The 13,111-nt window shown below is 55.0% G+C and overlaps 1 protein-coding gene across 1 annotated transcript; it reads right to left on the bottom strand.

The window, feature by feature from the left end:
• Window positions 1-9,308: 9,308 nt before the first annotated feature.
• ZNF579 (zinc finger protein 579) lies at window positions 9,309-12,479 on the bottom strand. Its single transcript, XM_060084157.1, has 2 exons — window positions 12,399-12,479; window positions 9,309-11,430 (listed from the first exon to the last, which is right to left on the bottom strand). Exon 2 carries the CDS (start codon window positions 11,426-11,428, stop codon window positions 9,728-9,730), a length of 1,701 nt encoding a protein of 566 aa, XP_059940140.1. The 5' UTR covers window positions 11,429-11,430; window positions 12,399-12,479; the 3' UTR covers window positions 9,309-9,727.
• Window positions 12,480-13,111: the final 632 nt, after the last annotated feature.

Genomic DNA, 13,111 nt, shown 5'->3' with positions numbered 1-13,111 from the left:
GGAGAAGATGGGCCCTAATCCGTTACTGCTGGTGTCCTTTCAGTAAGACGGCCAAGTGAAGACAGCGACACATGGAAGAACACAATGGGACGAGGAAGGTGGTGATCAAAGTGATGCCTCTACAAGCCAAGGAAAGGAAATCAAGCATCGTCGGTCAACCACCAGAAGACAGAAGGAGGCAAGGAAGTTTCCCGTGCAGGTCTCGGAGGGAGCACGGCCCTGCCCACACATGATCTTGGACTTCCAGCCTCCAGAGCTGTGAGACAGTACATTTCTGTTGTCGTAAGCCACCTGGTTCCTGGTACTTTGTTATGGCACAGCCCTAGCAAACCAAATACAGATGGATGGACTTGAAGCAATTAAGTAATCAAAGAAACCAACTTACTTCGGCAGTGAGTGCCCTGAAGGAAACAAAACAGAGAGATTGCATTTGTTTTCTGTGCTGGTAACAAATTAGCACAAATGTAGCAGCTTAAAACAGCACCCGCAGGACTTCCCTGGTGCTGCAGTGGTTAAGAATCCACCTGGGGCTTCCCTGGTGGCGCAGTGGTTGAGAATCTGCCTGCCGATGCAGGGGACACGGGTTCGTGCCCCGGTCCGGGAAGATCCCACATGCCGCGGAGCGGCTAGGCCCGTGAGCCATGGCCGCGGAGCCTGCGCGTCCGGAGCCTGTGCTCTGCAACAGGAGAGGCCACGATAGTGAGAGGCCCGCGCACCGCGATGAAGAGTGGCCCCCGCTTGCCGCAACTAGAGAAAGCCCTCGCACAGAAACGAAGACCCAACAGAGCCATAAATAAATAAATAAATAAAATAATAAAAAAAAAAGAATCCACCTGCCAATGCAGGGGACACGGGTTAGATCCCTGGTCCGGGAAGATCCCACATGTTGTGGAGCAACTAAGCCCGTGAGCCACCACTACAGAGCCCGCATGCTGCAACTACTGAAGCCCACGCACCTAGAGCCCGTGCTCTGCAACAAGAGAAGCCACCGCAATGAGAAGCCCGCGCATCACAACAAAGAGTAGCCCCCGCTCGCCGCAACTAGAGAAAGCCTGCGCGCAGCAACGAAGACCGAATGCAAACACAGCACCTGCTGTTAGCTCACAGTTGTGAGTCAGGAGCTTAGGCTGGCTTGACCGGGTTCTCTGCTTGGGGTAGACAAGGAGGTTCCCGCCTCCTTGCTGGCTGTGGGCAGAATCCGCTCTGTTTTCAGAGGCTGTCTGCATTCCTTGTCGTGGGATCCCCTCCACCTTCCAAGCCAGCAACGGAGAATCTCCCTCCTGTTGAACGCCCCTCATGCTTTGCGTCCCCATCTCTTCTGCAGGGTCACCCGATGAGCCAGGCCCACGGAAGACCCAGTTCCCACCTGAGATTTGGAACCTTAAGTCCAGCTGCGCTGTCACTTCACAGCAGCACCTAAATCAGCGTCTGACTGAATAGTTGGGAAGAGGTGTGTATTCACCCAGGGAGCAGGGATCTTGGGGCCATCTTACCTGGGCCTATGACAGGGGATCTCTAGAGAAACATGGGATGTAGGGTGGGCCTCCTGGAGGAGGGGTGAGGGGGTCATCCCAGGCAAAGAGGCTCACGCGTCCCAGGCCACGAGGTGAGATAGCTGGTCTGTGCTAGGAACCAGCAGGGTTGCTGAGGAGATGAAACCAGAAGATGCGTGTGAAGTGCCTGACACCAGTGAATGGGCAAGATAATAAATGGTAGCTACACTTATCCCACTATTAGAAGTCTGGAGGCCGCCCAGCTCTCTCTCTCTCTCTCCGGCCCTCCCTCTCCCAGTGACCTTGGGTGGGTCACGACCCTGATTCCACATCGGGGTCCACCAACACCCCTCTCCCTCCTTGAGATGAAAGAGCTGATTCGGGAGGAGGGCAGAGGAGGGCGGCTGGGGCTAGCACAGCGGGTGAGTGGCAGCAAATATTTATAGAGTGCAGGTCGGTGCCAGGCACAGTGCCGGGCGTGGTGAGATAAGGGGCTGTGGAGGCGTGGGGACTTGGCCTCGGAGGCTGAATTCCAAACCGCCCGCCCAGGGGGCCGGGAACTGGGGGTAGAAACTGCTGTGGGGCTGGTGCCTGGGAAAGGTGGGTGTAGCTCTGCCTGGCTGGATGTCCACGGGCAGGTGGCCGTCCCCTTGGAGCCTCAGAGACCCTCACGTGCTCAGGTCCCTAGCTCCTCTGGACCAAGTCTTCAGCTCCTCCTCCTCAAAAGCCCTCATTGGTCACCCAACTGAAGTCACATGTCCCATCACACGCTGGCCAGAAGCTCCTGCTTGTTGCTCAGCACTGCTTCTCTCTCTCTCTATTTTTAGTTTTGATTTTATTTTTTTATTGATGTATAGTTGATTTACAATGCTGTGTTAGTTTCAGGTGTACAACAAAGTGCTTCAGTTACACACACACACACATATATATATCTATTCTTTTCCCTTATAGGTTATTACAAGATATTGAGCTCCCTGTGCTTGCTTCACTAGCTCTTGATGGCACCTGGCATCCAAACACAGGTGGGCTTCAATGAAATACATAATGTGACATTGGACTATAATATAAACTATTTATATGAGATAATGTTGGAGTTGACTATCACCCAAAGTATAAAAGAAACGTCTGTGAATCCATACGGATACAAATAAATGATTGGGAATTCCCTGGCGGTCTAGTGGTTAGGGCTCCGAGCTTCCACTGCAGGGGAGACAGGTTCCATCCCTGGTTGGGGAACTAAGGTCCCGCAAGATGCGTGCGTGGCCAAAACAAAACAAAACACACACACAAAACAAACAAATGATTGAATAGATACATAAACAGGGTAAGGAGAAGGGACAGAATTTGCCCAAAGTGTGTCTGGAAACGTCCCCTCCCCTCCACGTGGGCTGCAGCTCAGCTTACAAGGAGTGGAGTCTGGAACGGGGAAGGGGCCCCTGCACAGCGTGGAAACCACCAGGTGAGGCAGGTTAACATCTTCCGTGATAGTCACGTGGGTAAGACGCAGCCCGGGAGCGCTAGGCACGTGGGCGTGGCCTTTCTTCCGGGGATTCCTCAAAACGGCCAGGGTCATGAAAGACCAAGACAAGCCTGAAAGGTGACCACAGACCAGAGGAGATTCAGGAGGCAGGAAGTAAGGCCACGGTGGTGTCCTGGGTGGGATCCTGGGACAGAAAGCTATTAGGAACAATGGGTAAAATCTGAGGAAATGGTTGCGTCTGCCAGTATTGGCTTCTTGGTTTGGGGTGGTAGGGACACGATAACATTTGGGGAACCTGGGTCGGGGCACACAGGACGGCTCTGACCATCGTAGCAACTTCTCTGTAAATCTAAAAACGATTCTAAAAGAAAAAGGTGGTTTAAGGAGAAAGCCAGGCAGGCATAAGAGGACTGCTGCTCCCACTCCCCACCCGTCTGTCCTCCAAACAGAAGCCAGAGGGAATCTGTTAAATCAGGAGAGGAATTTGTGCTACTCAGGTGTTCTGTATCGCTCAGAATTCATCAGATGGTAAGGTAACAGGCATGCATTTCACGGAATTTAAATTTTATCAAGGACAAGAAGGTTCAATAAATATTTGATATCTTGTTATGCATGCTGAAGTATTTAGGGGTGATGTGGTCTAATGTTTTCAAATTGCTTTGAAATGAATTTTTAAAGGATAGATGGATAGGGACCATCTGTATTTCCACTCAGTTTTTCTGTGAACCTAAAAGGGCTCTAGATAGTAAAATTTATTTATTTTTTTAAAGATGGAGGGGCTTCCCTGGTGGCGCAGTGGTTGGGAGTCCGCCTGCCGATGCAGAGGACACGGGTTTGTGCCCCGGTCCGGGAAGATCCCACATGTTGCAGAGCGGCTGGGCCCGTGAGCCATGGCCGCTGAGCCTGCGCGTCCGGAGCCTGTGCTCCGCAACGGGAGAGGCCACAACAGTGAGAGGCCCGCGTACTGAAAAAAAAAAAAAAAAAAAAAAAAAAAGGAGGACTTCCCTTGTAGCACAGTGGTTGAGAATCCGCCTGCCAATGCAGGGAACACGGGTTAGATCCCTGGTCTGGGAAGATCCCACATGCCGCGGAGCAACTAAGCCTGTGCGCCACAACTACTGAGCCTGCGCTCTAGAGCCCATGAGCCACAACTACTGAAGCCCGCGCGCCTAGAGCCCGTGCTCTGCAACGAGAGAAGCCACTGCAATGAGAAGCCCGCGCACTGCAACGGAGAGTAGCCCCCACTCGACGCAACTAAAGAAAGCCCACGCGCAGCAACTGAGACCCAACACAGCCAAAAATAAAAATTAAAAAACTTTTAAAAAGAGTTTGCATGCCACAACTAAGACCTGGCACAACCCAATAAATAAATAAATAACTATTTTTAAAAAAAAAGGGAAAAGGGAAGTCAAATTATGCCAGCCTCTTGATGAATCCCTTTGGGGCTCTGTCTGCATTTCTTTCTTGTTTTTTTTTTTAAGATTTTTTTTGGTGTGGACAATTTTTTTTAAGTCTTTATTGAATCTGTTACAATATTGCTTCTGTTTTATGTTTTGGTTTATTTGGCCATGTGACATGTGGGATCTTAGCTCCCCAACCAGGGATTGAACTTGCACCCCCTGCATTGGAAGGCGAAGTCTTAACCACTGGACCACCAGGGAAGTCCCTCTGTATGCACTGCATTTGGAGAAGAAACCAGAGTCTTTGCGAGTTGCTACTGGATCTGGACCCCCATGCCCCCCTCCACTCAGGCTGGCCTCTCTGCCCCCTGAACACGCTGGTCACATTCCCACCTCAGGACCTGTGCATCCACTGTGCACCTCCCCTGGGACATGTACCCAGTTACCTGCGAGGCTCCCTCCTTTGGCTCCTGTTTGGACAGGCCTGCAGTTCCCACCCCACCCCCACCTTGTCCTGCATCACCCTGCTCTCTAGCATCATCCCCTCCTAAGATGCTTCATCACTTACTTGCTCACTGTGTTTTCATGTCTGTCTCCTCCCACCAGGATGGATGCCCCACGTGGGGAGGGATTTGTGTCTGTTTCATTAGCCGGTGGACGATCAACACCTAGGACGGTGCCCAGCCCAGAGTGGGAGTTTGGTAAGTATTTGTTGAATTGATGTCCTAAGTATATTTGTTTATCTGCATCCCCTACCAGAATGTAACCTTGTTTGCTTGTCCACTGATGTTTCTCCTACCTGTAAGCACATGTTGCTCAATGAATGAATGAATGATGAGTGAACAAGCTTAGGGTGAATCCTTGTATAAGGGGGTTAAGAGCACAGGCTCTGGCATGGGTCACAACCCAGACTTTGACTGGTGTCTGAAATTGGAGCGGGGGAGTTGCCGTCTTGTGGGACTGACCCCCTTCATCTGTGGGATCTGACATCATCTGCAGGTAGACAGTGTCAGAACTGAACCGAACTGTAGACACCCAGCTTTGCTGCAGAATTGCTTGATGTGTGACCAAATGTCACACATACATTTGGTGACCGGCAGTGTCAGAGGTGAAGTATTCCATGAGTAGTGTTGTAGGAGGGTAGAGAAGAAAAACGGAAGAGTTTTTCTTTGCATACCTGGAGTAGTCATATTTATAGGGACAGAAAGTAGGAGGGTGGTTGCCGGGGGCCGGATGGAGGGGGAACAGAGAGTTATTATTGTTTAATGGGGACAGAGTTTCAGTTGGGGACAATGAAAATGTTCTGGAGATGGAGGATGGTAATGGTTACAGGACAATAGGAGTGTCCTTAATGCCACTGAACTGTACACATAAATGGTTAAAAAAGGTAAATTTTATGTTATGTTTTACCTCAATAAAAAAAGAACTGGAAAATGAAAAAAAAAAAAAAAAAAGAAGAGCACAGGCTTTGGGACCACAATGCCCAGGGTCATATCCAGATCCACTACTTACTAGCTGTGTGACCTTGGGCAAGTCATTTCACATCTCTGTACTTGAGTTTCCTTCTCAGGAAAATGGAGCCCCCTTGGGAAGCCCTCATGCATTGCTGGTGGGATGGTAAGTGGAAAATAGTCTGGCAGTTTCTTAAAAAGTTCATCGTAAACTTCCCACACACTCTAGCAATTTCGCTCCTGGGAATCTGCCCAAGAGAAACAGAAGCATACCTCTATGGGAAGACTTGTACACACATGTTCATAGCAGCACTATTTATAACAGCCAAAGAGTAGATACAGCCCAAACCTCCATCAACGATGAACTGATAAAAAAAAATGTGGTCTGTCCATATAATGGAATATTATTCAGCCGTAAAAGTAATGACGTGCTGTTACAATTTACAACATGGATGGACCTTGAAGACATTAAGTGAAAGAGGCCAGATGCAAAAGGCCACATATTGTATGATCCATGTCTATGAAATGTCCAGAAAAGGCAAATCTGTAGAGACAGAAAGTACTTTAGTGACTGCCTGGAACTGCAGGTGGAAATGGGACGTGACGATTAATGAGCACAGGAGATCTTACTGGGGTGATGGAAATGTTCTAAAATTGGATTGTGGTGATAGCTGCACAGTCCTGTGAATTTACTAAAAATCATTGAATGGTACACTTAAAATGAGTGAATTCTGTGGAATGTAAATGATACCTCAACAAAGCTGCTTAAGAAGAAAAAAACAGAGCTCATAATAGTATCTATAATGATGCCGTTGTGAAGATTAAATGCTAATCCACGTAATCCCCTCAGAAAGAGATGTAGGGTAAATACTCAAGAAATGTGTTTTGTATTATTATTAACAAGTGTGTTGAGATCGTCCATGTAAGATGCTCACCACAGGGAAAGACAAGCAATAGGGTTAGACTCATGAACACCACTACTATTGCTTCATAATAATACAAATTACTTGGTTATTTTACCATTTCCTGTGTCTGTCCCACGTACGTGTGCCTCAGTTTTCTTATCTGCAAAATGGGAGAACTGGGTTCCATCTCTAAGGCCCTTTTCTTGCCATAAGTTCTGTATTTTTTTCTAGGAATGTTTCTCTTCGGATGTGGCATGTCAAGGTTGAGGAAGCGTATGGGGTGGGGGAAGGTGGTGGGCAAACCTGCAGTGGCGGGTGGTGCCTTGGGGCTTGGAGACCAGGATGTGTGTGTGTGTGCAGGGGGAGCTGGAAAGGTGGGTTGTGTGGCTGGGAGCTGATTGTGAAGGTCATATGGGCCTGATGTAGGGTTCAGGGCATGGAGCTGGTCCAGCCTAGGTTCAAATCCTGTGTCCACCAGTTCCTAGCTATGGGATTTTGGACAAGAGACTTCCGCTCTGAGTGCTGTTTCCACCTCTGGAAAATGGTGAGGATGTTTCCCATCAAGAACTAGGATTCCCTGAGATCACATTTATAGCAACCTGGGAGAATAATAATAACAAAGTAACAACAGCAAAGACTTCCTCCCAGGCACCAACCATTGTCTTCAGCTCTTTCCACAAAGTAACCTTTTTTTTTTTTTGGCTGCGCTGCCTGGCTTGTGGGATCTTAGTTCCCCGACCAGAGATCAGAGATCAAACCTGGGACCTCTGCAGTGAGAGTGCGGAGTCCTAACCACTGGACCGCCAGGGGATTCCCCAAAGTAACCCTTTAATACGAAGGACTCAATTCATATTAGTGATCACAGAAGTAGGACAAGTGCCTTCTTAGCTTTAATCCTCAGTTTGCCCCTTCTATAAATGGGGCTGTATAAACGCCTCCCTCAATGAGTTTTGTCCATGAGATTGTGCTGAAAAGTTTTCTGGCCCACATTGGGATGTGGTAATAGGGAACCACTGAAGGTTCCTGGGCTGGGGGGAGGCGGCTGGCCTGCGAGGAAAGCATAGCCCAGCCCCCCTTCTCCCCAACACCCAAGGTTAAGTTACAGATTCTTGTAGGATCTAGTGCATTGGAGCACTCGGCTCATTTGGAAACCCTAATTTATTTGTGCCGATATTTGATTCTTATTCGTCTTCCCCACGGGTCTGTAAGCTCCATGAGGGCAGGTGCTCAGCTGGCCTTTGCCCCCAGCGCCCAGCACTGGGTGGTAGTGAACCCAGGACTGATCAAACAGGCAAGCACAGGTTGAGTACTTCCTACATGCCAGGCACCGTTCCTCGGGCTCGGCTGTGTCTCGTTCCCTCTTGGACAGAGGGAATTCTGCAAAGCTCTGGGTGGTCATCATCTCCCCCCACTGACTCTCAGCGGCCCTCTTTCCAGCTTCCCTCCCGCCCTCCCTCTGCCTGTGTTTCATCACACCAGGGAAGCAAACTTCCCTCCTGAGCCTCCAAGACTCGGTTTGTTGCCCTGGAGAACAAGCATGATGTCACCCCTCTCTGGCCTGGCCTTACAGGTGTCAAGATACCTAAGTAGTTAGTATCATTATCTGCATAGAGCAAGGGAGAGCTGGGGAACGCAGGATGTCAACGGGAGGAAAGAGAAGTTTCAGGAGGATTGGCTTGGAGACATGCTTCCCCCCCACCCCACTACTAGGACCGAAACAAATGGGTTAAACACACACACACACACATACACACACACACACACACACCTGGAGGATATGTAGAAAACGACTCTCCCCAACCCACCACCAGTTCCTTGCGGTTTCTCTAACATGTAGCACCCAACCACCTCACACTCGGCCTTTGCCCCTGCTCTTCCTGCCCCTCCGCCTGGTTCTTTGTCAGGTCAAAGGTCAGATGTCATCTCCCCAGAGGCCCTGCCCTCCCCACGGGCTCCCTCTTCACAGTGCCCTGTAGTTTTCTTGGAAGCCCTTACCAATACCTGATGTTATGTTGCAGACTGGTTTATTACCTAGGGCAGCGAGGTCCAGTGGAACATTTTGCGATGTGGAATGTTCTAGATCTATGCTGTCCAACAACGTAGCCACCAGCCACAGGGGGATCTGTGCACTTGAAACAGTGTGATCGAGGAACTGAACTTTTCATCTTATTCCATTTTAATTATTTTATTGTAAATGTATGGATATTATTCTCAAGTGGAAACAGCCGCCAGGGGCTAGTGGCTAAACCGTATCAGGCTGTGCAGAGCTACAATTCCAGCCCCTCACAGTGCGGCTTTCTGCGGGGCCTAGCACTGCGCCTGGTAAGTGATGAATGAACACAGGCAGGGATTCCACGTAGGGATCCCTGAAGATGCCCAGGGCAGGTGGCAGCTTGCCTTCTTCCACTCCTGTTTCTTGTGAGTTTCCTGCCTGGCTGAGAGCCCCATGGTCCCTGATGTGCTCACCGGCATCCTTCCCGCTCTGAACCCAAGCTCCGAGCCTCGTGGACGACACATCCCTGCTCACCCAGACGCCCTCAGCCAGCCCTCACTCCCACAGACAGCCCCACTCTCTCCAGTTCCACGAACTCACATTTATTCACAGACAGACAAAGGGACAGGGACAGACCTTTGCTCACTGGGGACCCACCCCCAGGGTCTGGCAGTTCCAAAGAGGTGATGGTGTCCAGTGTGTGTAACGGGGGACAGCCAGGCCGGGGGCCCCCGCCTCAGTGTCCATCCCTCTGGCCAGTGTCCTCCACCTCCTGAATCAGCGTCCTGCCTTCAGAAGTGGGGTGAGCAGTTTCTAACCAGCATCAGGGGGGTCTGGGGGTGGGCGATGGGGAGGGAGGGGCGGCCCAGCCTCCTCCCTCCTCCTTAGTGTCGAGGGCTAGAAGGGGAGGGGTGGGGACACAGAGGAGGTTCCTCTCCTTCAGCTTCCCTCCTCCATATTGCAAACCGGGAGGTCAAACGGAGGGGCTGAGGATGGGTGTGCGGGTCAGGAGGCCAGGCCCCCCAATCCGCGCAGGTGAGCCTTGCTGTCAATCTCTTCTTCCTCCATCTCGAAGGCTGAGTGGTCTTGGCTGTCAAAACAGGAGGCGCTGAGGAAGACAGGGGGTGCCGGCGGCGGCTGAGGTGGGGTCCCCGGGGAGGGCGGCTCCTCCTTGATGTGTGCGATGGGCAGCGGAAGCCCTTCCTCCTCCTGGCCAGCGGGGGGCGGCGGGGGCGGCGGGGGCGACGGCGGGGCCTGGGCCTGGAGTGCCTGCTGCGCGGCGGCGGCCCTCTCCAGCTCAGCGCGGTGGCAGCGTTGGTGGCGCAGGAGGCTGTAGGCGCGCGAGAAGCGCCGCGAGCAGTGCGGGCACGGGTGCGGGGCCGGGCCGCCCGCGTGGACCTGCGCGTGGCGGGCCAGGTCGGCCAGCCGCTTGAACTCCCGCTGGCAGCGCACGCACTGGAAGGGCCGCGCCCCAGAGTGGGTGACCCCGTGCTGCCGCAAGTGCGCACGGCGCCGGAAACCTTTGCCGCACTCGGGGCACCAGAATCGGGGCTCCCCGGCGGGGGGCCGGGCCGGGGCGGCATCCCCTCCGTTCTGCCCGCCTTCTCCACCCTCCGGGGCGCCCCCGCACTCGGCCCCTTCGCCCCCCTCGGGCCCCTTCCCTGAGGTCCGTCCGCCCGACACCTTGTCGTCCTTCTTGCCCGCCGCGGGCAGCGGGGCCAGGAGGCTGAGCGCGCCGTGGACGCGACGGTGCTGGCGGAGGTAGGAGGCGAGGCGGAAGGCCAGGCCGCAGTCCGTGCACACGAAGGGGCGGTCGGTGGAGTGGACCAGCCGGTGGCGGGACAGCGACCAGGGCCTGGCGAAGGCCTTGAGGCAGATGGAGCACTGGTGGCGCTTGGGGCGGGGTGGGGGCCCCCCTTCGCCCTCCTGTTCGCCCTCGGGGCGCAGGCACGGGTGCGCTTTGAGCTCGCCCTTGGTGGCGAAAGCTTCACGGCAGCGGAGGCACAGCAGCGTCCAGTCGGCCTGGAGCAAGACCTGCTTCTCCTCCTGCCGTCCGGCCGCCAGCGCCAGCTCGGCCCTCAGCTCCGCCGCCCCGGCCTCGGCCTCCTCCTCCTCCGACTCGCGGGGCTCCGCGCTCGTGGCGGCCACCAGCGTGGCCGGCTCCCCCGTGGACCACGTCTCGGGCCGCGCCGCCGCCGCCTCCTCCTCCTCCTCCTCCTCCGCGGTGCCCGCTGCTGCAGAGGTGGGCTGCTCGGCGCCCTTGTCCTGCGGGCTCCAGCCGGACCCGGCCGCCTCCTTGGCTGCCCTCTCGATAGCCAGCTCGACCCCGCCGCCCGCGTGCTCCTGGGCCAGGTGGCGCCTGAGCTGCGCAGGCTCAGGGAAGGTGCGGGGGCAGGCGGCGCAGCGCAGCGGGGGCTGCGGCCCGTGGCCACGCAGGTGGCGCGAGAGGTGGGCAGGCCGGCGGAAGGCCTTGGGGCACAGGGGGCAGGCGTGTGGCCGCAGGCCCGAGTGGCTCAGCCGGTGCCGGGAGAGGTAGTAGGGGAAGCGGAAGAGGCGGCCACAGGTGGGGCAGGGCAGGGGCGCCCGAGGAGCTCCAGCGCCCCCCCTGCCACGGCCGCGGCCTCTACCACGGCCTCGGCCACGACCCCGGCCCCGGCCACGGTGAGGTGGGCTGCCCTGGGCTGGTGGAGGAGGCTGCGGATCCATGCCTGTAAAGAGACAGGGAAGAGATGGAGATTTGGGGGGGCAAGGGGGTGCAGAGAGAGACAAGTAGACAGAGAGACAAGGAGACGCAGAGAGGGTCAGATATTTAGCCGGGCAAGGGAAGGAGAGACAGGCGAAAAAGGCCGAGATGAGAGGCAGAGATCAGGAGAAGCAGAAAGGATAGTGAGAGGCAGAAAGCAGGAGAGAGAGATGGGGACACCCAGCAGAGACAGAGTGAAGAGAAAACAAAGAGATTTAGGCAGAGATGGTGCAAACACAGAGATCAGAGCAACCATGGCAGGGAGGAGGGAGGGAGAACAAGATAGAGAGAGACAGTAGAAGAGACAGGCAGACAAAGTCAGTGAACTGCTTTTCCTCCAGGGGCCCCGCTGGAACGTATGGGGAGGGGCTGGGAGTGGAGGGGGTGGGATTCAAAATCGGGAGGCCCCGGAAATGGAGTGTGGGTGCCCCGTCGCCAGAGTCTGGGAGAGGCCGGGAGTAGGAGGGCTCAGACTCTTGGGCAGGGAGGGGGCTAGGGAGGGAGGGGGCGAGATCCCGGGTGCTGAGGTTGGGGGTGTGTGGGGGGTTGGGAGATGACTGGGGTCCAGCCTCTAGACTTCTGTACGTGGTGGGTATAGATTCCTGGGTCCCAGTGGTGGAGAGGGCTGGGGGGAGGGGGCTGAGTTCCCAAGACAAGGGAGAGGAGGGGGCTGGGGGCCCAGCTGCTCGGAATCTCCAGCGAGGAGGAGGCTGAGGGCCAGGGCCCTGGACTGCGCCCCCCCCGCCCCCGAGGAAGGCTGCTGGGGGTCGGGAGCCCTACGTCTCCAAGGGGGGGCCCCGGTCTCCCCGCCGGGCCCAGCCTTTGGTTCCCCGCAGGCATGATCTGCAGGACTGGGGTCGCGGGTCGAGGCCTTGCAGATTTCTGAGCCCGGGGTCTTGGGCTCGCCCCGATGACTGGGCGCCCGGCTCTTACCTCCGCCTCCTTTGCTCCTTTCTTCCTTCCCCGCGGCCGGCCGTGCGCGGACGGTGGTGGCAGGGAGGGAGGGCTCCGAGCGTGGTGGGGGGGTGGAGGAGGCTGGGCTCGGTGTCACCAACTAAGCCTTCCCCCCGGAAACCCGGCTTTTCGTCCGAGCCTGAGAGAGGAAAGACTGACTGGGAAGCCGGAAGATGGTGGACGAGGAGACCCAGGGGGCGGAGAGGAGGGGGGCGGCTTGGACTCCTGGGTCCTGTAAGGGGAGGGGGCTGGGGCCCCGTCCTCTGGGCTCCCGAGGGAGGAGGGGGCTGGGTCTGGCCCCCCCTTCCTCCCCTCCCCAACAGACACATATTCATTCATTCCTTCAACAAATACACATTTATCAGGTCCTGTCTGTGCCAGGCACTGTGTTGGGCGAGGGGGGTGGCCGGGAAAGGAGATGAATGAGGCAGTGACAGAGGCTTCAGGGAAAGTACCGGCAATCTGGACTAGAACCTGACTGCAGCCTTCACGTGGCTGCCAGAGCAAGCGACTTTCCCTTCTCTGAGCCTCAGTCTCCTCTGTGATAAACCCCGCGTATATCCACTTGACCCTAAGAGACCAGTTACTCATTTTGCAGCATATATTCACTCGATCCTAAGCCACCAATATTTACTGAGCACCTACTATGTTCTAGCTCTGTCCTTGGTGCTGGAGCTGCAGTGGCAAAGACA

Source organism: Mesoplodon densirostris, chromosome 19 (genome assembly GCF_025265405.1).
Source record: "Mesoplodon densirostris isolate mMesDen1 chromosome 19, mMesDen1 primary haplotype, whole genome shotgun sequence".
NCBI lineage: Eukaryota > Metazoa > Chordata > Mammalia > Artiodactyla > Ziphiidae > Mesoplodon > Mesoplodon densirostris.
Note: the sequence above shows the minus strand (reverse complement) of the source record. Positions and strands in the feature narration are given on the sequence as shown.

Excerpts from the sequence above, each read along its gene's own strand:
- ZNF579 (XM_060084157.1), bottom strand. The coding sequence starts at position 11,428 with ATGGATCCGCAGCCTCCTCCACCAGCCCAGGGCAGCCCACCTCACCGT.